The sequence below is a fragment of the Bombus fervidus genome, chromosome 6, assembly GCF_041682495.2.
Source record: "Bombus fervidus isolate BK054 chromosome 6, iyBomFerv1, whole genome shotgun sequence".
Classification (NCBI taxonomy): domain Eukaryota; kingdom Metazoa; phylum Arthropoda; class Insecta; order Hymenoptera; family Apidae; genus Bombus; species Bombus fervidus.
Window position 1 is genome coordinate 12,867,266 of NC_091522.1, and position 26,818 is coordinate 12,894,083.

General features: G+C 46.2%; 1 protein-coding gene across 1 annotated transcript in view; it reads left to right on the forward strand.

The window, feature by feature from the left end:
* The window catches only part of Gfrl (Glial cell line-derived neurotrophic family receptor-like), a 221,521-nt gene that overhangs the window by 186,371 nt on the left and 8,332 nt on the right, over positions 1–26,818 (forward strand). The window contains exons 8-16 of the mRNA XM_072005911.1: positions 194–299; positions 535–687; positions 2,685–2,819; positions 4,240–4,445; positions 5,859–6,119; positions 6,658–6,722; positions 7,842–8,046; positions 8,324–8,469; positions 8,836–8,964. Coding sequence (XP_071862012.1) covers positions 194–299; positions 535–687; positions 2,685–2,819; positions 4,240–4,445; positions 5,859–6,119; positions 6,658–6,722; positions 7,842–8,046; positions 8,324–8,469; positions 8,836–8,964 — 1,406 coding nt within the window. The remainder of the gene's footprint in view (positions 1–193; positions 300–534; positions 688–2,684; positions 2,820–4,239; positions 4,446–5,858; positions 6,120–6,657; positions 6,723–7,841; positions 8,047–8,323; positions 8,470–8,835; positions 8,965–26,818) is intronic.

The window sequence follows — 26,818 nt, forward strand, 5'->3', positions numbered from 1 at the left end:
ACACGCTATTCTCCCTTAAGAAGAGACTCGACGTATACATAAACCCTTGGAACCACCAGTTAGCCATGCTAACATTTGTCCCTGTTCCCAGGATCTTTAACTCGCAAACATAACACTCGTATTCGCCCACGAAATCCTGTCAATCTCTCTCACGACGTTCTGTACAACGTGTTTCGATCCTACTTTTCCACAGAGACGTCCGTGGTGCTACCATCCGCCTCGTCGGATCTGGACAAGATCCAGCAACCGGTCAAGGTCGTGCTTTCCAGCACTTGTCACCACGCGTACAATGCTTGCAGGTGAGTAAAAATATTATCCGTTCTTAATCTTAATCTTTAAACGCAAAATCTTTACACTCGTATCGTTTTTGACATTTCGAAATTTCGTCGAACCTGACGGTTTCAGTTTGACGATTCAGTTTGACGATAGCTGTAATTTTCTCGGAATTCTTTAACAAAAGTGGCATTAGTTCGCGATAGTTGTTTTTAAGAAAGTTCGAATTTGTTAAGTCCCTGCTATGAATTCTCGTTGCAGGAACGATCCAGAGTGCAAAGTATTGATGGAACCGGTGCTGAACCACTGTGACTCGACGAGTTGCGCGAGGAACGAGTGTATGGAAGCGTTGCAGAATTTCTACAAATCCGCGAATCACAAGCACTCGGTAGAGATCGCGTTCTGTCTGTGCAGGTGAGTCGTAAGAGACTTCAGGCCGACCATCGAAATCAGAGAATATGCGAAAGTTGGATCGACGACGAAACGAGGCGTGTACGAAAAATATAAAATTCGACCGGTAGCAAAATCGTTTCTTGTCCGATCGTGCGATAGTTATCGAAATAACGAGATAAAAAAATTCTATAAATCCACGATACGCAACCCGTGTGAAAATCGTTTTCCGCTCGCAGCGGCTTCGGTAGAGAGAATATTCCGGTATACTCGCAAATCGATGTCTGTCGACGATAAAAAACGAACGAAACAATAAAAAAAAGGGGGGGGGAGAAGGTTGAGCCGGCCACTTGTCGGGGCCCACGGGATTTTATGAATTTGCATGCGATCCGTGTTATTTATATTTATTAAAACAAAAATATTCTTGAACGATTCGAGTGGATTGTTTCGAAGGGGTCGGGTGGCAGATAGAGCGGAAGAAATTGTTATATCGTATTCGTGGATGACATTCGCGGAAAAGAGCAGGAATCTCCTATTTGAAACGGTATCGAATTAATCGCGGAAACAATTAACCCGCGGGTATCAGAGGCGGAAGATAAATTCGGCCGCTAATTAATTTCGTGCTTGATTAATGAAGGATCGAATAACCACAGCCGGCGAAGATATTCCACAATCGTGGTCACCGTGCTGATCGCGATGAGTCAACTAACGATGATGCAACGAATATGCAACGATCATCGACATACGTGGCTATCTTTAAATGAGAGATCGTGCTCTTCCACGGCGAAATGAAATCCGCTAGAATTTAAAGGATTATTCGAACAAGCGAGACGAAGGGATGGCTGGTAACGCGACTCGGCCGGATACGACTCAATTAAGACCGCTTGTCTTTGTACATTTGCCGTAATCCTGAGTAAACTCACGGCAAAAGTGATAGGGAAAGACAAAGGTGGGTCAGAGGAGAGCATACCCTCGTACAAAGAACCGTCGTTGCGCTGGAAATACTCGGAGTTCTGCATCTCTAATCCCTTCGCGCGAACGGCAACCAGTCGGGGCTTCTTTTCGAAGGAAACTCCTTTAACTTTTAAGTGGCTTTTGCCCACGAAACAATGCAGAAACTTTCTATCCGTCTTTCACGTTTTTTCTTCCACCACTTCTTTTTCACTCTAACTTTTCCCGTACGCCGTATTCATTGTCCCGACCACCGTCTCTTTGTCTAACCGCCTCGAAACACGAGATATCGGTATCATCTCGGGATTTATTAATATTTGACGACTCTCGTTGTACCCGCACTTTGCCGTGTCTTTGACAAATTGGAACTCGTATTCTCCAGCTGCTGTCCTAAGATGCGACGATTAATTTAACACTATGGGGGCGGTTGCTTGCGAGATATCCGAGGAAAATTCAAAGCATCGTCGAACGAACGTTCGTTCGATCAGCTGGCTTAATTTTTGGTCGATCGAATGCCTCGGGATTAGGCAAAATATTAGAACGTTCTACCGTTTCGCCAGAGATATTGATAAAACGTAAAAATTGATAGAAGGAAGAGAACAAAGGCGACATACGTGGATGAGAAAAGAATTCGAACGACACGTGAGAGCAAAGGGAAAGGAAAGTCTCGAGGTCGAATAAAATACGTGGCGGTCTCGTTTAATGCTCGTTGAGCAATACCCACCTTGCGGTGCTTGGGAATTTCTCCCTTAAAACTCGCTGGAGCCCTCGGGAAGGTAGATGGAGATCTCTTACTCTCTGGGTAGACTCCAGGACGGTGCTCTGTGATGCGGTAAATCGTTTCGTCTTCCCTTTGTTTCCGCAATCTGACCACACTGACGAATCGAATCGCTCGTTTTAAGACCAAATATCTTCCCATTACCCGCGCTATCTTAATCATCCTTTCGATAATCTATCGTCTAATCGTGAATTTCGATCTTTAGAAATACGTATATCGATATCGCTCGACAAAACGCTAGCGAACAAATGTAATAAATAAAATAAGAATAAGGTTTGTTTTCTTTTTGCAGAAAAACAGACGGCAAGAAGGACGAGTGCATGATCGCGCAGGAAAAGATGTACCCTGCGTGCGCGCAACGTACCGAAGGCGATTTGCCGACCTGTCACAGTTTGGCAGAAGCCTGTAAGGAGCACGAAGCATGCAAGTACGTTCGAAACATCGGAACAAGCTAATTAACAATGTAATATCGATTACGAGATCGGTTATAATATGGTCGTATAAAATTAATACAACATCGTTGAAGGTTCAGGAAAGAAGGTTAATAACGCTTAATCCAAGAAAAATGAATCTCTCCATTTTCACGGTGAACATCGTAATCTCGTAGTTGAAAGACGAAAGGGGCACGAGAAACGAGATTAATCGAGGTTGTATTAAGATCGCAAAAATTAATCGGCCCCGTGGACAACAATGGCAGGACAATTTTGTCTGGCGCTTATCGCGAACAGCAACGGCTAGATTGTATCGTCGGTCTGGATAAACCGGACCTTTTGATTAAACGCTTAGAATCCTTTTTTCTCACGTTGGCCAACTCCCGAGTGGAAGGGATGGCCGTTTCAATTTGAAAGTTAAATTGCGAGTCAACGAGACGTGGCTTGATCCATTCTTGCCACGTAATGAAACACTTCATTATTAAGAAAAAGACGTCCGTTCGGCCGCACTGCAATTACGATAACCGTCGGATCCGCTCGAGCGATCCGCGTCTACCATCGGATTTCGACACGAAGCGAGGTCAGCTGAAAAAGCTGAAGCTATTTATCGCCAGTCGATTAACGGAGTGTAATTAAAATCTGGCCGTTGATTAATTCGATTGAAAATTTTGAATTGGAAAGAAATCGTGGACTGCCCCTCCGAGCGTTTATGCGGACGCAAATATTCATGGCGGTTCGATTTCGATCGACCGGTGGTTAGATCGCGCGACAATTGAATTACAACGTACATATATCGTAGAGGCATTTTAATTGATTTATTATCGCACCGCGATACGAATTCGTTTTTATCGCATCGAATATTCTTTAATCGTTTGATGCATTATGCAGCAATTTTTATAACGAGGTGCCGCGTTCTATCGAAAAGACGAGTCGTAATCGAACAAATAAATTACGCCGATTATCCTGATTTTATCGTATACAATTGCTCGAATAACAATCCATGAATCATCATAATTATATGTATTATTAATAGCTTCCGTATGCAGAAAACCTTCGACGAGCCCATAAATCGAGCAAACTCGATGAAACCATCTCGTGCATAACGCTCTACGGCCTACAAACACACGCGCGCATATCCTAACAGAACCGCGATTATCGTGAAAACAATTTAGAAAGCAGGTCAAAGTCCCGCGCAAAAATGCGGAAATCCTATTGGACCGTTGACATGTTTACAAACTCCGACCGAATAATTTCGATTTCAATTTTGACCGAGCGGCAAAGGGAGAGAGAGAGAGATGCTGCTCGTCCTCGAAACGTCAGTCTTCGTCGGAAGTTCGTGACGAGCGCTTTGATGATACTGGCCGTTTAGATGCTCGCGAATAGTTCACGGCGTAACCTAATTACTACGTTGCGTAGAGCGAGGTTGGAGTACTACGAGCAAAACTGCGCGGTGGACAGCGTAACGAAGAAGTGTGCCGGTCCAACCGCAGAATGCAGGAAAGCGATGCTGGGAATACTTGGCACGGAACTACGATCGAACTGCGCGTGCAAGGGCACGGAACTCACGCAACTTTACGATTGCTTGGGCTGGCAGAGACTCCTCTGGGTGAACCCTTGCGTGGGTGAGTACCTAAAAAAGAATCCAACCTTTAACATTTTATCAGTTGGTCGTTGATGAAATATTACGCGTGCTTCGAGAAAAATTTATTCGCAAAGCACGAACTTTCTCGTATTTTCGTTTTTACAGTATTTCACGCACGTCGAAGTTAGACGAGTTTATTTATGACAGATAGCCTATGCGTAAATAGAGCGCCTTTACGTAGGCGTTCGAAACAAGGAATAACAAGAGTCGTGGGACGCGCGTTTCGACGTAATCGATCCTGTTCGATCGAAAAATTGTTCGCGCGATACGATAAGCGAAAGAGGATGAAAGAGAGCGACTGTTTCGTGGCAGATACAATTCCCTCGATGCTTTAAGCGGCGGACGATGTCCGTTCTCCGGGGAAAAAACTTGAAGCAGACCGTGTCTTTCCCGCGATAAAATCATCCGACGGGATTAAACATTTGCCCAAAAGAACGGTGAAACGTTCGAGACAATACAATGTGCCAGTCCGTACGGTGATTAATATCTGAGACGATTAATATCTGAGCGATGACAGAGCCGATTCCTTTGCGCACGCTCATCTTATTTTTATCATCCGCCCTGGCCCCCGGCTAAATATGTAATTCGGCCGTTTATTGGAAAACGTGATGAATGGCTTTAGTCGCTAACTCTCTCGGCGTTCTCTGTTCGGATACACCTCGATTCTACGAATATCATAAATTATTTTTTAAACAAGATTTATTGCCTTTTTACAAGGGAGCAAACGGCAAAGAAAGTACGAAATGGAAGAAAGATAGGACGAGTCAATAGAGCTACGGGAACTCGTGTCTTATCCAAGTTCCAGACCGGAGCATAAAGCCGTTCATCTGTAGCGATCGCCAAGGTTCATTGAGATCGCGGAATTGCTATTACATTGAACGAAAGAACGTACGGACGAGCGAAACGGGACTTTTATCGATCTTACATCTGTTACCGCGAATCGCGTTGCAAAACTTGATGGTAGCCGGCATTCAGTCGACAGATAAGTCATTTAGATATGAAGAAATTGCGCTTGCTGCTCGATCGAGAAGTGCATCGCCTGTGTGTGTGTGTGTGTGTCGGCGTTAACTGCATCGACCAGCTCGATCGTCTTTCGTCGATTCCCGATAGGAAATGTAGGTCAAACAGCAGGGTTTGATGGCCTCCTTTCGCCTGGCCGATAAACACGTTAGATGCAAATTAACCTGGACCAACTGTTATGGTGTGAATTTATTTACCAACCCGTTAACGGAAACGTACGATTCGATCGATTCGACGATCGTTCATTTCATTTTCTCCGGTTTTAAGAGGTAGATGTGTACATCCTAAAGAGCGAAAGTAATTTTAACAGATTTTTGAAGCAATCATAAATAGTGGAGAGAAAGCATTAAGACGAAGTTGCCGATGGTTTCAGTCGAATCTCAGAAAGATTATCACGCGAGGAGGAAACATCATCATTACCCGAGGACCACGACAACGACGGTCTCATCGACTACCAAGTCACCGGTTAGCACGACTACGGTTACCATGGTCGAGCAAGTGGAAGATAATAAAATACCGGAAGTGACGAGATGGACGACCACAGAACCTACAGAAACTTGGGAAATCACCACCACCAGCAGTACCACCATAAGTACCACTCCTAGCACTACTACTACAACCACCACGCCACCTCGTAAGTGTCTATTCTTTGGTAATAATAATCTTGCCTATCTGCAGATTTTGTTCCCTTTTCAAGCCGTAAACAATTACATCGATTGATCTTCGAATAGACAATTTAAATGGAGTCAAGTGCGCGACGACAAGGGGCAATTACTCGCGCGGCAAATCGGCAAATCGGTGAAGTAAAAGAAGCAAAGTATTGAAATCTCGGTGAAAGAAAGTCGACGAAGGAAAAGAGCGACGCGTGATCGCGGTATTTCTCGAATGGGAAAAGCGCAGCTCCTTTGATCGTTCGAACCGGACGAGAGAGATTCTGTTCAGGACACACGAGGAATTTTCGTTTCGTTGCCGCGAAAGCCCGTGCGTCGAATGTTACAAAGCGAATCGATGGGTTGGGAGGGCTTGAAACGGGCTAAAAGAAAGATTCGAAACGGGGAATGGGTGTGGCAACGGTTAGGGGTTGAGACGAGGGCGGGAACTGGGGAAAGAAGACAGGAAAACAGTTTGCCGGGTAACGTGTAGCACACGTCTGAACGTTCGTCTCTTTATAGGCTTCTGTGTGGTTCAAAGGCCGAGGCAAAGTCACCAATACATAAGGGAGGGCGAAGGCAAGAGGGTGAGTTCGACGATCTGCAAGGTATTTTCGCGAGCGACCGGGCGAAAAGCGTTCTCGGCCGGCTGGCAGATTCGAGAAACACGGGCTACGATTTGGAAACCAATCGAAAGTTCAGGAAGATTAGAGCAGCGAAAAATGCAGGCGGTTGAAACGGAATTTTTGCTTAAATACAGGAGAACTGTGGCATGGAGTATGTTAAAATTCAAATGCCGTTTTACTCGCTCGATAAATAATTCGGCTGTGTTTCGTGCAACTTTCTCGCCGGTTTGGCTGCGATTATTAAAATGGAACAATGTTACAAGTACGTATTGTGCGACGTCGGTGACTTTAATCGCGTACGCGACGATGTAACATAAACGGAAATTCAGAAATTTGATACTCTCGGAGCGCTTAGGGGAAACACGAGGGAAAGCTTTTAATTAGCGAGAAAGTAAAGAAACGCGAGTGGAAATGATAAACAAGCTTTTAATACTGTTTCGTGCAATGCAAAAATGCGAACCATTGAATACACGAATGCACGTATTGCCGGCGAAAAGAGACGAAGATCTTTTTTTTTTCACCACGCGGGGTTCATTATCTCGTCGATCGATGTCGGTGAATTAACAACAATGTCGAATGGTGACTGGAAATTTTAATTCCGAGTATCGCGATTAACGTCGGCAATAATTAATATTCAACGTACGCTATTTTCAAGCCGGGTCATTCATCTTTAAAACGAAATACCATGTATCTTGATTATCGTGTTCCATTACAATTATCGATTTCGAAATAATGACACAGCCGGTAAACTGACCGGATCTAACATCCGACTAATCTTGGGATTTTTTCGCTCAAATTTAATCTTTAGAAATTACAGTGAATTCTAACGAGACAAAAGGGAAACACTCGTCGGTCATACTCGATAGCGGATTTTACATTTCTGCATATTTAGAAACGGCAATGTTTTAAGGTATCTTGCTTATACATCTGCCTGGACTTTGATCCTTTTTCTCTTTAACTAAAAACGAGTCGTAGCCAAATCGATTCGACGCAACTCGTCCATGTCTCTCGAAGAAGATTTAGACCAAAGCTATACTCTTTGAACTGCGAACCAACCAGCCGTATACTTGATCCGTGTAGCTGTATCGCGAGGACGAGCCAGAATGTTCTGAGCTGTGTCAGTGCGGCGAGGGCGAAGTTTTGATCTGCAACACGATCTGCGTGGACTCGTCGCCCTGCAAGACGGACTTTGCTTTTTACAATCACGAAGCACCGGCATATCAGGCTCATCGCGGACCCTGCCTTTGCTATAGCGGTCGTTTCATATGCATGCGGCCCTCACCAGGTGAATGTTTTTCATTTATAATAATTTATTTTAGCACACTGGAAATATCCAATTCGCATAAAAGACAGATAACAGCAATCATATCTAAAGTCACAAACGGGTATAGCAAAAGAACAACAAAAAGATGAACGGCAACATTTAATTAGAAACTTAGTTGCAACTCAAGTTGATGGGACGAAAATACTTTTTGTACTATTAGATCGTTTGCCTCGTCTTTAGATATTAAAAATGTTATCGTGGCTCTGTGATAATATCTTTCCATGATTTGTCTCTACAGACGCTTATTCTATACCGCACGGAGTTTTCATGTTCCTGGGCTACAGCGAAAAGGACGAGAGCTTATTGCGACGGCACAATAACCTCACCGTCCTGGACGCAGTGTCGTCCCTCGATAACTTCATGAGAGAAGAAGTTAATAACCAGGTAAAACACCTTACCGTATTATCCATCATTCTTACTAAAAACGTCTCGTACCGTCGGTTGACCTACTCTCTCTTTATCTTCTCCACTTTTTAAAATCAAAATTCTATCGCGTTCCGCAAACTTAGAGGATCTGTTTCAAACCGGTTCGTCCGAATTCGGTAGACCGAACGAATTTTAAGCCGAAACGGCGACGTCCTCTCGACTGTGCGAGGTATTCACGCGGGGCTGAGAAAAATCTCGAGAGGCGGCAAGGCAGACGGATCGGGAATATAAAGCGCACACGGCTGGGCGAAACTTAATAATGCGAGATAGCGTTGGATGACGTCGAGACATATCTCGTATTCCTTTTTTCCGTTTTATTTGCAGACAGTATGCACGCTGTTCCTGTACAACGCGACCCGAGAAAACGTGATTGCAGTGGCGCGTCTCGGGACTGACAATCCACCCTTAAATAGCAGTCAAGCTCAAAGTCTGCAGCATCTTTTGCGCGTCAAGGTGAGTAAATTGCAAATAGCAACGACTCTCTCTCTCTCTCTCCCTCTCTCTCTCTCTCTCACCCCTCGTCCCGTGAATTCACATCAATTCTGATCTTATTTGCCGGCAAATTCGTACTCCTCCGACTTCCAGCCTAGTTGACTGGCCCTAGCTCGTAACTTTATTGCCACCCCTAGCTTTTCACTAGTCTGCCTCTCTGTTTGGCCACTCGTCAACCGTTTATACGTAACGCGTTATTGAATTAGCCGCGAGGCACGCCTTGGTCGTCCGACAACTTTATCTCCAACTTCGGGACCGCCCCTTGGGCTTTTCTGTTTGCTCCAACATTTTACCGGTCTGGACAACCAAGCTATTTTCTTTGGAGTTTGCGAGCATAGAATCAATGCGAATAAATCGAAGGACAAAGATTTGGGGAAGAAATTAGCGACATAATATCTGAGTCGACCGTAGGATAGCACGCTCGCAATTGGCTCGATAAAAGGTTCGTAGGCCCGTTCGTTACGCTCTCGAGATTTCTTAGTGGCGTTTAAATTTCAGACTTCAAGATCACGGTCTCTGGTCGTGACTCATCATCGTGCAGAAAATACAAAAAGAAAGAGACAGGAGAAAGAAAAAGAACGGTGGCAAGAAGGAATCGCGTGCGCAGCGTATATTCGGTTCGCGACGAAAGGGCTGGTTTCGTGTTTACGCGACCGCGTGCGTGCCACGCGCAGGAAGTGCGTGCAGTATATCCGAGGGGCGATATCAAACTTTACAGAACTTTTCATTTCTCTCGCTTGCGCCCTCTCTGTCCACCGCCGATTCGCTCGTAAAACTCGCGACCTCTCGAGGGGAAACGAACCAGACTACCGAACACCCCTTTCGTAGGGGGATTATCGCGATTAATTAGCCGGTACGCCATCCTTAATTTCCCCGAAATTTATCCAACGATCCCCTCCTCCGTATCTGATTTTGCGACTCGGTGATTTCCATCCGCGCAAAAATTGTTTTTGCTCGATATGAAAATTTCGTCGCCACGCCGAACGTTCCTTTCCCTCTTTTTTTTTTTTTTTTTTTCTTTTTCGAGTCGAGAGTTAGGTCTGGCGATTCCATTTGATATAAAAACGTGCCGCTGCCAAAAGCTAGTTACCACTTTTGATTACAGAGAATAAGTTCGAATTTGGGAAAACTCGACGCGAGGGCAGAACGATAATCGAACAAGCGATGCTAATTACGAAAGCGGATTCGTTGCAGCGGCGCGACATTTCCTTCGGTCCCAGGCTTTTTTCTACTCCAGTCGAGGGCGTGCATTGAAAAGGCAATTAAAACGCGACACGATTTCGTTAGGCAGTTTCGCGAAGTCCACGCGTGCTCGCGCGCCTTCTCGATCGATAAATTGTTTAGCGAATAACACCGGCGACCGTTCACGGAAATCGTAAATAAGCGCGTCGAGTGGTACCGCGATGTAGCGGATAACGAGCGAACCGATAAAAAGGAAAAATATATGCGTGAAAAATTGATACGCTAACCGGATACTTTGGCGCGTCAAACGGTAAGCCACGTTCACATCGAACTTTAATCCGTAGAAAATATCCACGCAGGTCTTCCTCGGAACAAAAGCGATCGAAAAAACTATTCGATACTTCGTGCGCGAATTCACGATGCAATTTGAAGAGCGACTTCATCAGCCGAGAAATTATTCAATTACGGTTACCCTTGAAAAAGTGGTTCTTACTTTCGACAAAAAGTTGTTTGGCGAATCGTCCGCGAAATCGACTTCGACGCGTGTTTATCTCGCCAGTGTCATTTTTTCCGCACTCCCTGTATTTTTCAGAGAAAAATCGTCTAGGGCCGAGCGCGGAGAGCGTACTTGTGTCGATAGGGTTGCGCTGCAGGCCAAGCGGCAACGTCGAGCATTTTGCGTCGGTCATACGAGCTCCCGCGGCAATTTCCAATTTACGATTAAGCGCCGGTCGATTTGCAATTTGATGGAGGGATCGCGGATTTGAATTGGCGCGCTCTGCCCTGTCTCGTTCGGCGCAATCTACCCCCCTATTTTTCCCCTCTAGGTCTTTTCCCTTGTTCCGCTCTTTAACGTTCTAAGCCGTTCTCGATTGGCAAACCATGGCAGCCGTGGAAAGGAAAATTCGCGAATCGACTCGCAAACACAGAGCCACGTCGCGAGAATTTCGCGGTCCGGCGAGCATCGCGCGAAAACGTAATTTGCACGCCGCTGTTTAACGATTCCCGCTTCATTATCTCTGTTTGCCTCGGTCTTCGATTGGAATTCCTGTTGTTGATAAACAATAGCATACCGATAGGCTGGACGATCGCGTGAACGCGACGAATCCTCTGCCGATCGAGCTACCGCGAAGCTGGGACGTGCAACGCGAGACAAACCTTGGAAACGAGAAAACCTGCGACGATAACGGGGGCAAATTGGTGCTGTTAACGGCGTTAATTAACGTGCCATTTAATTAAGTCGACGAATAAGGAGGCAAAGTTCCAACGCATGAAAATTAAATGGAATGGAGCGTGATAGATCGGTGGCGGGGCTGGTTTTCCGAATTTCCAGGGGGATCGAGCCGCGTTCTAGATGCGGCTGAGCCGGAAATTAGAGGAGCGTATTTTGGCCACACGTTGGAGAGGGTCGATTTCCTGGAAAGTGACCTATAGAAGAGAAATCAGGGGATGGAGGCTGGTTCGGTTTCTTTCTACCTCGTAATTGAACATACGATCGCAAAGGGAGCGAAACGAGTTCCAATTGAATTCACGATATATCGGCTCCAATGATCCGTTTTAATCAAATAGCTTGGCCGGATATCGCGTTATTGTTCGATTCGCGAGGCAGAAACGCGCGGATCACGCACTTCACCGCTTGTCCGTGTGTATGTGTGTGTGTGTTTTTTTTTTCACGGATCCGCGGAAATGGTCGAACGAGCTTCTCGAGCGCAAAACGATTCGAAGCGAGTCTCGAATTTTATTGAATTCCGAGGAATTCGACGGTTTATTTGTTTCGACGAGCTACGATGGAAAAAAAGAGGGGGGCGATATGAAAAAAATTATCTCTCGTGACACGTGGGTGGTTCGAGTTTCCGGTTGAGGGTGTGACTAGACTGCTATAATTAGTTTCAGCGAGTTGACCACAGTCGGATCTAGGATAGTCGTTACATCGTGACGATTCGAGCGACGCGACGCCCGTTTGAAATCTTTAATTAAGGCTAGTCGGTGCTGGTCTCCGGCCAAATAAGTGCAATTAAAAAAGCGAATATCACCGACGGCGATTTTTAATGTTTTTCCTAAGCTTGCTACGTGCCACGAATTCCCCTCGTTTCGCTTCCGGACGGAACGAAATTGTTCGAAGGGCGTAAAAACTGGCAGACGCACCAATCACCAGACTACGCCGAGCGATCCGGCCACGAACACTTTTTATCATTCTCGATGGCCACTTTCCAAGTTTTTATACGGTCACAGATCGACGCAAATCGACGAGATTTCCTCTAAGAAAAATTCCCTATGAGTATCGATTACGTTCAACGTCGATGACCCTCGACATCCTTTTAAAAAAAATCATCCGGCGAATGTAGAAGAAACCGATCCTATAATAGGAGGAAATGCTGGAGCGTGTAATAACGCAATAATTAACAACGACGAACGTAATTAACACCTTGGAAAAATGCGGCACTACAAAGGTGATATATCGATACGAGAGATCTTTTACACAAAGCAGCAAACGTAGGAAACGCAACGTTAGCAGTTACTCAATTAGCAGACCCTGCGGGCATAATTACACGTGGGGGCCTCAAAGTGTCGGTTGTAAGGAAGCGGATAGTAAGGGGGAACAGCGAACAGTGGGTAAAGCGAACCGCAAACGAACTTGGCGGAATGGTCGCGCGCTCGCTCGTTCGATCGGTCGCTTTAATTCGACGTGTCGCTCGGTCTCGGCATCGCGGCTATTTGCGGGGGCCTGCAAATGAGTTCCTAATAAAGCAATTACGCGACCGGCAGAAGTTATGGCGCGTGGACCGCGACCGGCCCCTCGACCCGTCGTAAAGCACGCTTCCTCTCGGCCGCTCGTAAATCGATTTTCGGACCTTCTACCTTCGTTAGCTTCGATTTCCAGTATCGTTTCGATTAGATGCCATCTACCATTTACGCTTTCTCTTTCCTTTTTATTCTTTCTTTTAGCGATTTGGTAAAATCAGTTATAAAAATCGTGGAATTTTTTTTTAAACAACTTTCCCCTAAAGGTGAACTTAAACTTTGCCGTAAAGGTGAAAGGAAAGGTCAACGCCTGAAAATAATATAAAGCAAGGTGAAAGTTGCTTCTTGAGTCTGTCGAATGGAGGCTGTTAAATGTCATTGAATTTTGTTTAACAAAGTCACCGGAGCATCGTAATTTTTCCTCTCCACAAACTCGAAACTTTCCGCAACGTTTCGGATCCAGGATCGCCGAGCCAGCAATTTGCCAAGTTAATTTCTTAGAGTCTGTGTTTGCTCGTCTAAATCCGGGCTCGTTCAGCCTCCGGGGACGCCGCTGGAAAGCGGAAAGATGCCGGAAGTTGGCAAGAATAATGCGCGTTTAAACGCGCAGGGATTTAAAAAGTCGCTTTAATGGCGAACATCGACTAGTCGGTGATGTTGAAGAATTAAAACCTATCTCCCTCGAATTAAGCGTCGCGTAAAGTGCAGCTAAAACGCCGCAAGGTACGCGGACGAATCTATATCGTTCAACTATTGCGATCATTCGGAAAATTTTCAAATCGCATCTTCAATTATTCACCGGCGTGGCTTGCAGAGAGAATCAAACTTCCGCTGCACTGTGCTTCGGTGAAAGGGCCAGTTTCATTGAAGATTCAACATCCATTATTTTAATTCAAAATTCGTTTTCGTCGAAACACGTACTGTGTCGGCCAATATTCATTTTACGTAATTGACACCTGTTTCGTTAGCGAATCCCAATGGAAATTTTGTTCGATGGAAAATATCCTTCGTTTTGTTTGCCCGAAAGTAATTACATCGCGAATATATCTGCACGGCATAATTAATTTGAAGCGTGCCGCGTCGATTCCTCTCGCGAGTCTGTCCGACGACTCGCCTCGGAATTGTTCCCTTTTAGTTTCACGGAAACCTAAATCTGATGGGTGTAGGGCGCGATCCACGTCCGCAGATAGCGCAATCGCTTCCGGTCGCCTCGAAATTTCATATAGCTCGCGCTAATCTTCTCACGCGAACCATCAAAAAGTGAGAGACGTGAGATTAATCGCCTTTGAGTTGAACGGAGTCTTTTAAAAATCAACCGGCTTTATGTATGCGCTCCGCTTTCCGCCTAATAAAAGGCAAAATATATTACGTAACGTTCTGGAGGAGGCTGGTTAACAAATAAAACTCGGCAAAGTCTCGACCACACTGAAACCTCGGAATTCTCATTTCGACGTCCAAAGGCCACTCGATCTCTCGAAATCTCGTTCGGCCGGGATAAATTGTTCCATCCTCTCCGGAGTTCTTAAGCCACGGAAGTACGAAATCGCGGAAGGAAACGAATACCCTGCACCGCAAACGAGAATCGAGGCTGTTTGAATAACAGCTCGATGGGATTAGGGACCTCGTTTCTGCCAATTCTGCCTGGAGATAGCCAGTTTCGATCTTCCGCCGAACTGGACGGCTGAATGGCACGACCTACAGATAGATATATAGATAAATGGACGAGAAACGCGACGGAGCATAGGGGAGGAGGGGGAAATTGAAGAGGAATGATGCAGAGAGAAGAACGAGTTTAGAGAATTGAATGGACTTATTGGCCTCCGGATGACCGTTATCACTGATCGAACACCGTATGTTCGCGGTACAACTGCTCCCCACCCTCCGTTCGAATCCGCTTCTTGTTCGATCATCTAAAAGAAGAAGAAAATAATTTAATCGGTTCGAAGCGGGCCAGTTGCCGAGATAGAAAGTTCCCTCGTCACTGGCAAACGTTCCACGATGCTGGTTATTGGGGACCACGTTGAGAGATTGTGAGAGGGGTTTGTTAGGTAGCGTGGGGTTTCTTTAGATTAGACTACGTGGAATCTCGAATCTCGGGATCAATGGATTTAAATTTCTTGAAATTCCGAGCCTCCGATTCGTGATCTCAAGCTCGCTGATAGTCAGCCGCGGCTTTTTGTTTCAATTTGGTTACCGAGTTCGTCGAATTTCGTCCCTTAGCTTAGATAGACTACGTCTCGGAGGATTACGTGCGTAAAGTAGCATCGCTCTGAACAAACGTGCATTCTTCCTTTGACGAACGATATCGTAAAACTTTGACGATACACAGAGCGTCGTCGATCTTCGCCTTATCTTTTACGAGTGTCGCTGAAAATCTCGAGTTTGTTCGACGTGTTCGATCGAAAATCGAGACGAGCAAGATGCGAATAGAAGAGGAACTGATTCGATGCTTTCGTTTTGCGTAATGTACAATCGTAATATAGAAGATGTAGAGGGGTGCCGGTGCCGTCGTCGAATTCATTTGCGAAATTAGCTGTGTGGACGGAAGGGCGAGGTAGTCGCGCGCTTTTTGTTGGTCGTTCGAAATATCGAGCAACGTCGGGCAAGCACAGGTGTTCCACATAGATAGGCAAGCATTGGCAGACGGCCAACAGAGGCACCTATGTATGCCTCCTCGACCCACGGTCACCCCGTACTCCCGCGTCCAAGTATCGATCTCGGGTTCTCTCGTGACTTTTCATTGAATTTCCATGCGCCGTTTAAGAGGCTGCTTCGTTCTTCCTTCGCTCTGCCTTTTTCTCTCGTCTTTTTCTATTTCCCCTTGAAAATGAAGACGATACAGATCGTGAACCATGAATTCGATGCCTTGCGCGATATTTCTGCTGAAATTGTACGATAAAGATCACAGTCTTCCAATCTTAAAATGTCTCTATACTTTCATCACACGGAATAGTTTTTTTAAAAAGTCTCAGTTCCTGGCTTGAGATTTAGTAGTTCTAAGCTCTTCCAACGAAGAAGAAAACGACGACACGGGCGAAACAAAACGTACAGGATAGTACATTTAACCAACGATAAGATCGAAGCTCGCTCGGTAGATCGATCAGTTCGTACGCGTTACCTTCAACGAAACTATAGGAATTTTCGGGTGCAGAATTTCCAGCTGTTCCTCGTCGACTTAGAGATAATCGCGACAATGCGATGTCGACGCTAACCGGCCAAGTCACCGCTGGAAAGTTAATTAAGCACGTTCCAATAAACTTTGTCCGACAACAGTGACGTCGTTGAACGAGAATCAACGACGAGCAGCCGGAACGAGGATTTATCCGGCGACGGATCGCTGCAAGCGACTCTATCGGACACAGAGACCGGCTTGAGGGTAACAGATACCACAAACGGTATTTTAAGCGCTCAAGGATCAATTCATTTAGATACACCGAGTCTGGAGACGTCTGTTAGAGCTCCAAGTACAACGTTTACTCGTATCTCGGGTTACTGAGAGTTTGATATTCGCGTAACTCGTGATTTTTTCTCGATGATACTCGTCGAGAAACGCGTAGCTTCGAGTTGCGAGCAGAGAACTCTCTTGGGTTTTAAATGTTTGATTATCTTCGCCGGTCTGTGATAGTAAAATCTGAAACGTTCTCCGTCAGACTTGTCTCGAGAAACGTGAGCTTCGAAATATCGACCTCGTACGATTTGGAATATTCGTCGAGATCAATTCGAGACAATCAACAAAACCTACGATACTTTAGATCCAATACGTCTTTCGATTCTCCATAAAATTACATCCAGCCGATAGTTGATCTGAAAAGCCAAGAGCTGTGGGTTGCTTCTTGCTGATCTCTTTTCTTCTATTCTGACCTATATTCCAGCGGAATTCGATTCATAGACGGCCGCTAATCGATTCGGAATAAAATCTGCGAAGGATGGTATGGTCGTCGAAAATTTTTAATTCAACCTCGAACGAAAGTTTCATGGGGAGGTGGAGAAGGGCGGAAGACTAAAAGGAATCTGTGAGTGGCGGCGGCGCAGCCGGAAACGTGGTCTCCCGTTGCCGCGCTGAATTCTCGCATCGTCGAGCCCGCGTCTCGTTCCATTTAACATTTAGAAAGGAAAGGATCGATGAATCGAACGGGAACCGATTCGCATTGTTAAGCAGAGCGTCGAATTATAGGCAAATACCGTTCGCCGTATCCACGACCCTGAATTATCGGGGGTTGAGGCGGGCGCAACGACGATGACGCAGACCGTACGCCCCTTTCTATTTTCTTTTCCAAGCTCCAACGATCGCCAGCGTCTCCGCTCATTCTTCTCTTAAATTCAGAGATAAAGCGCTTTGCCGCTCCATTAAGTCGGCGTGCTCCGACAGAAAAAAAGACCTGGAACTGTCACGCGTTACATCCCTAACTATCGAAGTCCTTCGCGTCTCTTCGTAAAATAATAGAACTAGTGCTGGATAGAACGAGAAAGAGAGAGAGAGAGAGAGAGAAGGTTGCTCGATTTTTGTTTAGCGAGATCGAGTTGTTTGAGAGTTTACGTGGAACAACGGTAGCCGATCAACCATTCTGTCTCCTCGAATAATTCTAATACTGGCGGAAACGAATGAATTCACTGTACGGAGAAGAAAGGGGCTTCTCTTTTTAAGAGAACGTTTTTATAAAGAATTTAAAGTTAGCCTGGCACGAAGTTACCTCCGCGGACAAGTTAAATTCATCCGACGTGGCGCGCGAGTTGTCGCCGCCGGGAATATCATTCCCCCATAATAACGTTTCATTAAAACTCGGCCTAAAGATTAAGGGAAGTACGATAAGTATAAATCTGGCCGATGAATCTTGCGCTGGCGTAATTTTGCCGAAGAATAAAATTTAACCGCGCCGAAACTACCTCGTACCTGGAACTTTCGTATTATTAAACGAAGGCTCGTTCGATCTTAATTTTCCGTCTGGAATTCGACGACAAAGGGCCGCGTACGTGGGAATAGATATCGAAACGGTGGATGTTCATCGTGAAGCAACGGCAGTCGGACAATACGACGGCGGGACATGGCGGAGGATGTTAGGTGGCTGGCTTCGATAGGCCGACCCATTAAGGTATTGAGACCTTATCTGAATGAAGACGGCGATATCGCGGGTACGCCGCCATTTCGAGTTCCATCTGCTTCGTGCTCGATCGACAATCGCGAATGGCGACGAACGTCATCGAAGCGACAAAGCACCGATTCTCCTCGACCCCCGTCGATTCCTGAGCTCTCCCTTGCGGAGACGTCTGTTGTCCCTTGCCGGATAAAGTGGGGTGCCTTGAAAATGTCAAGGAAACGTCTAGCATCGACGTAGAACGAGGTACACGCACAGAGAGCAGCGTTTCACCAAGTGGGTCGTACGTTTGTTCGACGCGTTTCGATTATTCTCCGGGTAGGAGATAGGTTCAGGATCGGTACGAGTGGCAGGATGGAATTTCTGAATCGGAATCCAGATCGAAATTCTCGTACGATTCTTTGCTTTCGCCCTTGAGAAACGAAATACGCTGCTGAGCCAGTGACTCGATTTCATTAACAAATTCCAGATCTTCTGAATCGTGACGATCCGCAGATCAAATCGCTCCCATCCTTTGAAACACACGCGCCATCTATCAACGACGAAATTCCCCGCTGCTGACGATTTATTTCATGTCCGAATCGGTGTCAAAGGAGAAGCTAATTTATCCGCTGGAGGCAGTCGCGTTTCGGCGCGCGCGCCAACTTTGCTTTGCGGCGAGGAAAAAACGCGGGAAAAGAAAGAAGGGCGATAGGTGTACGCGAGTAACGAGGGGAATGCATTCTGCCGAGGGACGTTGGCGTGTACCGGCAGCCCCGCGAGAAATGATTCGCACCGCCTACGCGCCTTTGAGCTACCGACAGACGAATCGAGCTACCTCCGATTAATTTTGCCCGCGGCGAAAGGAAGGGCGGACTTTTCGAAAGAAGAAAGCCAACCCCGCCAGAGCAAACGAGCTCTCGACCGTGTTCTAGCGTTTTTCAACCCTTTCTCCTTGTTCTTCCGCTCAATTCCTCCGCCATCTATTTCTCCTCTGCTCTGCTCTGCTCTGCTCTGCTCTGTTACGCTGCTCGTTATTCCCGTAGACCGTCACAGCAACTGAAAATTTCATTCGCACTCCGTAATAGATTCCGTGGCACAGTTCCGAACGATAGTCGCGTTGGAATTTTTCCAAGCGGTGATTTTTACAAGAGCATCGTCGTTGTCGTAAGAATGGCCAGAGTGCCGGAATATACCGGCGACCCAGTGGCGAGAATTGCCGAATCGGACGGTTGGATCGTGGCTCGATTTGCTCGACTAATTGGCCAGAGGAGCGCTTTTAAAGCTGTACGGGTGGATTCGCGTACGTTTGGAGCGGAGAACTAACGCTGCAGTGGCCTGTTGCGGATCGTTAAATTTGTTTCTTGCTCGCTGTGCGGTGGTAGAATAAACCGACCAACAGAGAGTCAACCGGATGTTACCGTACCACGTTACGTTTCGGTAACACGTAATCAGAAACCTTTCTTCAGGTTTTTCTTCCTCTTTCGTTCTTAACGTTCTTCGCAAGTTCTCCTCGCTGTACCGCAAGATTCTCCGCCAACGAATTTATTTCCATTCTCTGAAGTCAACAAATCTCGAACCGATGGAATCTCATCGTCGAACGGTATCGTCGTCGTTCCAAACTACACGGATTTCGTTGTCCGCGCCGAATACGGTAATTCTGGTAACATCGTGATAGCGAAGAATCCGAGCAAAGTGCGTGCTTGTCGCGAGCCGAAAAATACTCCAAGTGGTATCAGCCACACCCAGGTCTTCGTCGGCGGCTCGAACTCCGCTACGGCAAAATTGCACACGAAAATTTACGACACCGTCTCGTGTACGTCGTTCCCGCGACGTTTGCCAATTTGACGAAGCTAGAGCGAACGACTCTGCCTCCTCGCCTCTTTCTTTCTGTCTTCTGACACGCGTATATCCCTACGTGGATCGTTTCGATACTCGGCGCACGTCCCAGGACGATCGTTTCCGACGATCGTCCTCGACGTGACGATCCGGCGACGATAGACGACCGTGTTCTTTATTTTAGCGTTTCTGTTTCGTACACGCGAGTGTATCGCTCTTGGCGAACGTTAGAATTAAAATGAAAGCGGTGAACGATGCGGCGTCCCCAAATTTCCAAGCTACTCGCGAAACAACGACGAATTGCAAATTCGTCGAGTCTCGGGAATGTCGTCTGACTTGGAAATTTTAAATCCTCTGGAGTCGATTTCGATGGTCTGGTCGTCAGGACACGAGACACACGATGGAAGTTTTTCTTTTTTTACTTTCTAATCTAAACTTTGGAAAGTTTCTCGTGCGACGTGGCTATCGCGAGTGCTTATTTCCACGGAAAGGGTGACCGCGCGTGTCCAGCCGGCGAATATTGGTTAATCGCGATCGCGGGAACGGTTTCGTGCGAGAAATCGTTAAGAGCTGAGGTTAAAGAGTTGCACCGAGGGAGGGCTGTATCTCGACACAGTTTCACGAGGAAACACGACGAAGCTACGAGCGATTCTTGAAAGAAGCGGGCTCGAGAGAAAGGGCCCTTTCATTTTTAAAACAGTCCAAAGGCGTGCACGGCTGCGCTTCCGTACACACGATATCTTTAGGGTTTAAGAGCGAGAGAGACTCGACCATGCGAAACAAGATGTTTTTCCTTTAACGTTTCCTTAACACCGAGGCTGCTTGGCAAGGCGAGCCAGCCTCGTCTCGCCGTGGATGGCCGACTCATTAATTTTAATCGACGCGAGTGCTTGGTCGCGAATTTGAATCGCGTTATTCCGGCAAAAATATAAAATCGACGTTGAACCCGGTCGAACGATCTTTAGTCCCGCGACCTCTACTTTCGTTCAAAGCGTGTGACACGAAGATTTAGTAGCCGGCCGCCGCGGCGCCGCCAAGGAAACAAGGCGGACAGCGGAAAAGAGGCGGTCTTTCATTTTTAAAACAGCGAAACAGCTCAGCGACGCCTCGAGAGCTTTCCAGGCTTTAAGAAAGAACGTAGCGGAACACGCGAAACGCAGCCGTAGAAAATCCCTTTAACACGCAACTTGCTTATTCCAGCAGAAGGCTGTTCAAAGAGAAACAACCGGACGCGTGTTTGATCCCGATTTCGCGGCTAATTCATTCGCACCGGGTCGCTTCGCTGTGCTTCGTACTCGGCTAACTACGATTCTTCCGTCGTGTCCGGCAAAAAACTCGTTCTCACGCGTTTCCTGTATTCGCACGTACTTGGAACACGTTCCGCTTTATCTCATCAGCAGCGGCGGATTTTTGAAAGATTCGTGCATGATTATGCAAACGAGCCTGTCGTTTCGCACGAACGTTCTCGAACGATTTCTAGAGAAGCCACAGGCTTGAATGGAATTTTTGCTCCGAGAATTCACGGCGGAGAAAGATTTTCCGAGGCCTCTAAGACCGCGACGATTCTGGCTTCGATAGAAATTTCGAATTTCTAGAGTATCGAGACGATGCGGAGGTCGCCGAGAGTCACGGTGGTTTCCGAGATTTTGGAAATTCGCGTCTTCCGCGATCGTACAGCTCCGCAATCTTCCGACGATGAAATTTAAGACGTCTGACCTCGTATTCATCCTCGTAATCCTTGGACATTTTGGAACGTAGAATTCCAGATCTGTGGAATCTTCGAAAATTCCCGAAGCTACGAATTCTAAAGCAACAACGCTCGCGGTTCAACTCGCATATGGGAAGAATTTGCGGAAGAATCGAGTCCGTTCTCGTCTCGGACGAAGGGAAGTCCCTTCCGGAGTGTAATAAATTCGGACCACGAAGGGACGGAACAAAAATATGGGCAAAAATATCGCGAGAAAGAGACGCCGGTCTGGAGAGTAGCAGGAGTTGGTTGTCGCGCGACTCGAAGGCTCATTTGCATTGCGTGACAGAGCTGTTTTCCACGACGGCAACCCTTTACGTTTTATACAGCCGGCATGCGTTGCATGTCGTTATTCCTTGACTTTCGCCCCTCGACAGACCGGCTGGCTGATTTTTATTTTTCCACTACCCCCCTTTATCCGAGCCGAGTTCGTTCTTTCTCCTCGTTCATCCCCCTCCCGCGCTTTGCTTCTTGTTCTCCTCTTTTTTTCCTTCCATTTTAACGATTAACGTCGAGCAGACTCGACGTCGTTATTGATTAAGCGAACACGTGAAGGCGCACCAACATCTTGCATGCCGGAATTTCTCCTTTTTCCCCTCTTTCCTTGTTTCTTTCCCTTTTTGCTTTATCGGCAAAAACTTATTGTTCCGTATACGTCGCCGTTTCGTCGTATTCCCTCTCAAAGCAAAAATATCCTTTTGAAAACTGTCTGACAAAAGCGCTGAAAGTGTAGTGGCTCTGTTTAATTCAATTACGAAATCAGGTTGTTGGTTTGCCGGTGTTCTATTTCATTTGTGAGAGAGACGCCTGATAATTATCGTCATCATCCGTTGATCCTGGGTTCCCAGACCACGCGTCAAATCCTATTATATCGCCATTATAAATTGACACCGTCGTTTAGGTGGCGCGAACAGGGTGTATAAGGATCATCTTGGATAGAGCGAATAGAGGTGGGCAATCCGCGAGAACAATCGTTTCTGATATCAAATGCATTTGCTTCGATGAAAGGGCTTTCTCTCTGTCGGCAGAGATGGAAGGACCAGTGGGAATCGTAATTGCAAGATGGATCCCTGCCTGTTCTTCATTATGTCAGCCTTGCCGACTCCCTATTCACCTAGACGTCGTTTCTCTTCGCTCTCTTCTCATCTGTCATTATGTATTATAGCTTGCCACTGATGTCGCACCATGCATTTACATTTTACAACTCGCCGGCTTCCTTAATCTTTATTTTTTTTTTTCATGTTTTTATTCCAACTCCTGCTCCCTGTCCCCATTTTTCTTCCTTTTTTACTCCGTAGTCTATCTTTCTTTATTTTCTCTGCATTTTTGTGTTTCTCTCCTGTTTGCATCTTAACCGGAGTCTCATTTTTTTCCAACTTCATGAACTTTCTATTTAACTTTCTTTCTTTTTTCTTCCTTCCTTCCTTTCGCTATTTTAATTTCACATCTTTCATGAGACTTCTCCCCTCTCGCTTCTAGCTGTTTTTATAGCCCGTCTTCGCCCTCTTCTTATTCGGCTGTCACTAAAAAGCACCGCGAGGGAAGAGCCATATTATTCTGTCAAGAAACTCAATTAGCCGATCATTAATAAGGAATTCACCGTGTCACGAGTATAAATGAAAGCACCCTTCTGGCTGTCTATAGAGAACAGGACCGCGGAGATTCCACTGGATGCGCTTCCATCTTCCACCTGTTCAGCGACAAGCATCACCAGCCGCGCCATCGTGTTTCTTTATCGATCGTTCCAACGGAGCTGCCTTTAATCCCCAACAGTGCAAGCAGTTATCTTTATTTATCCACGATGGAACAATCCAGTCTCGATTAGGAGCAAAGAATTTAACACTCCTTGAAACCTTATCACCTCTTGACGCGGATAAAGAAAGACTTCAGAATTGTATCTTAACCTAATCATTTTTTTACATACATAGTTCAACGACAATACGTTTCCTCTTGCGGAAAATGAAATTACGATATTTAGGGCGTTGAAAATTTTTCACGATGAATCGAGTTTCGATGTCCGGTTGCACTCGTAAGATGATAATTCGATATCCAGGTCACACATCGCAGACGATACCTCGTCGGACCTTTGTATTTTTGACATTTGCTCGGACAGATACTCGTAATGAAAGATTTATTTTGTTTCCTTCTACTTTCATTTCGTCTTTTTTCTTTTTTTTTTTTTTTTTTTGGGTCTTCGTAAACTTCCAACTCATTGTCCGATGTCTTTTGGTCTGGACAATGGCCACTGGTCTAGATTCTTCGCTGGTTTCTATCAGATTTTTCGTTCGCTCAGAGTTTCTTCTCCTTTTGTAATTTCTTTTAGTTCGTTGTTCTTTGTCAGTGTTTCTGCTGGCCTGCCACCCCTGCAACATTTTTTCCCTTCTCTTCTATCATACTTTCCCAGACTTCTTTTTAATTCTTGCTACCTCCCTTCGCTAGTTTTTGTTATCTTACGTGTCATTTATCCTCTGTCTTCGACTTCATAAATCTTCTCCAAGCCTGTTCTCGTTCACCGACACCCACGCTCGCTCGCCGTTTCGCGAATAAATTCTAAACGACACTCGGTCGTGAGTAACACAGCGCCAGTCTCTCGATTCTATGCTTTGATTGGCATCGTTCCCACGGAAATTCCTGCGAACCGAGGGGTAGCTCACACCGAAGGAACATCATTAGCCGACACCGAATCGAGAATGCTATTTACCCGACGAAAGCGGAACGAACGATTCCTGGCCGGCGTGAGACAGATGTCCTCTCGGCTCATCCTTGCGCATTCTGCGTGAAACTTAGCACAAGAACGTTGCTTGCGGATCAATTTAATCAGCCACTCGCAGCGTGTCATTGTTTCAAGCGCCGGCTGATTATTATTCTATGAAAATGCTCCCTTTCCCTTTCTCCTTCTCTGCTTCTTGCCTCGAATTCGTTGCGAAACGAGCCTCGAAAACGCGACTTCCTCTTCTCGTTCCGTACTACAGTAGAACAGACGCAAGGCGAATTCGGGATACGGACGCCTTTTGCTAATTAGATATCGTACCTTAACGATACTCGGAGAAATCGTGTCATTCTCGAAACTAACATTTTGAGAGCGAGCAGCTTTTCTACGTGTTTCTTTCCTTTCTTTCTCTTTTTATTTTTTCTTTTTTTTTTTTTTTCGACAAAGCTTCACAACTTTGTGTTTCGAATGCTCTTGAAAAGAATATTTTATGAGCTCCAGAGAATATATTCGGTTTGGAGAATTCTCCGAGTTAATTATCGCTTTGTGATTTATTTATAGTTATTATTGGACGTTATAATTGAAAATATTCCGGGTTGGCGGTCTGCGCTGACGCCGGAGAGGCAATCGAGTTAATTATTGCGATACACTTTTTGGTCAATAAAGAGGATGGGAAGGTATTGGGGAGGGGAGAAGAGTAGGAGAAGAGAGGAGCGACGAAATTCGCGGTTGGATCGCATATTCGATAATTAAGCCGCAACACGCTACAATTAGCGTTGGCCAATGTGTAAAACGAGTTACCGCCCAGTGCTTCGACCCGGTCGCGTATAGATCATTATTTCTCCAGTGGCGGTCTATTCAATTACGCCAGGAATTGAACAAGGTCGGACGATTTTTCTCGGTTCTCCGCCGATGAAAGGAAACGAACGATTCGAGTCGAGCTTTCGAATTATTATCTTCGAAACAAGTTGCGCTCTTCTCGTCCGATGCCAAACGAAAAAGCCGACGATTACCGAAATTCTCTTCCCTAAGGAGGGTCGTTTCGTTATCTGTTCCTCGTTTTCCTCCACACGCTGACGTTTCGATCGGAGACACGTTCAGACAGCGCACATATCGAATTTTTCCCTTCGGATAATACGATAGTCGTACGCTGATATCGAGCGATACGCGCGTATCGAAAAAAATACGGTGGAGAAGAGTGGGTGGTAGCGGCGAAAAGAAAAGACATCGTATCTAGAGAGGAGGAAGAAGAAGAAGAAGAGAGGAAGATGGAAAAGAGGAAATAACGTCCGGTAGAACGAAAGTACATCAAGACAGACAGCAGAACGAATCGATTTGGATCGCGTGGATGGCTGAGTGCGGAACGGGAATTCTCGGTGCATCGATAATTTAAAGAACTGGAGAGCCTCTGCTTGCTTGCGAAAAGTTATTCGGAAGGGTGCACGGAGAAGAGTCGAATGGAAGAGTGCAAAGGGGTTGGCGGTTGGTTGGCTCCCTCCTTTCGGGTGGAATTTAATTTCATTGAAAATCCGACGTCGATGCTTCGGCGAAACGAACGAACGAACCTTTCTGCCGTGGTAGAACGACCAGGGATCCGGCGGTGACGTCGTGAGCGTCGCGACGCGTTCGTCGCTGGCCTGGTCGGGCCACGTGGCGCACAGCGTCGTACGGTAGCGCGCAGCCTGGTCCTCGGAAAATATCGCCAAAAATTGCTCTGGCCTCGGTCTCGCCTCTGCCGGAAATTAAAGATTCAACGAGCCGAGGGTAATTCCGGGGACGAGGAACAAGAAGCCCGAAGAGGAGAAGCGTCAGAAGGAAAAACGACGAAACGTTGAAAGGGAGGGAAAGAGAGAGAGACGGGTGGAAGTAGGAAGGGGAAAGAGAGAAAATGATACGAGGGATGAAAATGGAAATCGATGCGCACGGAGAAGCTGGCAGCACGGCAGGACGAGTTACATTCGGCGTCGTTAAGTCGATATCGGGGGATGCCCGAAGAAAACGTTTAAGGGGACCGTTTTCTCTACCCCCGGGGGGATGGAAAAACTTTATAGGCGTGCTCGCGGGCGCATGAAACACGCCCTTTTGAGCTAATGCGACCGTGACCTTGAAACTGACTTAATTATTCGCCGGCTTACGAAGTCGGAGCGAATTAAAATCGCGTTAAAGGTACTCCCTTTCGCCGCAGAACCTCCCCTCTTTTTGCGTTAATCTTTCGCCCGCTTTTATTTCGTTGGGATGTTTATACGGAGGGGTAAATTAGGTCAGGAATAATTTTGATTACCGGCGAGGGAATAGAGCTGACGGACAATAAGAACTCGAGTGGCGAGGAGGGCTCTTTCGCTTAATGTAGAACTTTACGAAGTTCTAAATTTAACTTTTGGAAAGCGTAATACGTCGTCGATTAGTTTACGAGAAACTTCGCGACTTTGTCACGTACGTTTATCTTTCTCAAGTTTCTCAGTGAAGTTTCTCAGTGGTAACCGAAACACTTTTCGATACACTGTCCGCGCAAAATTCTTCGTT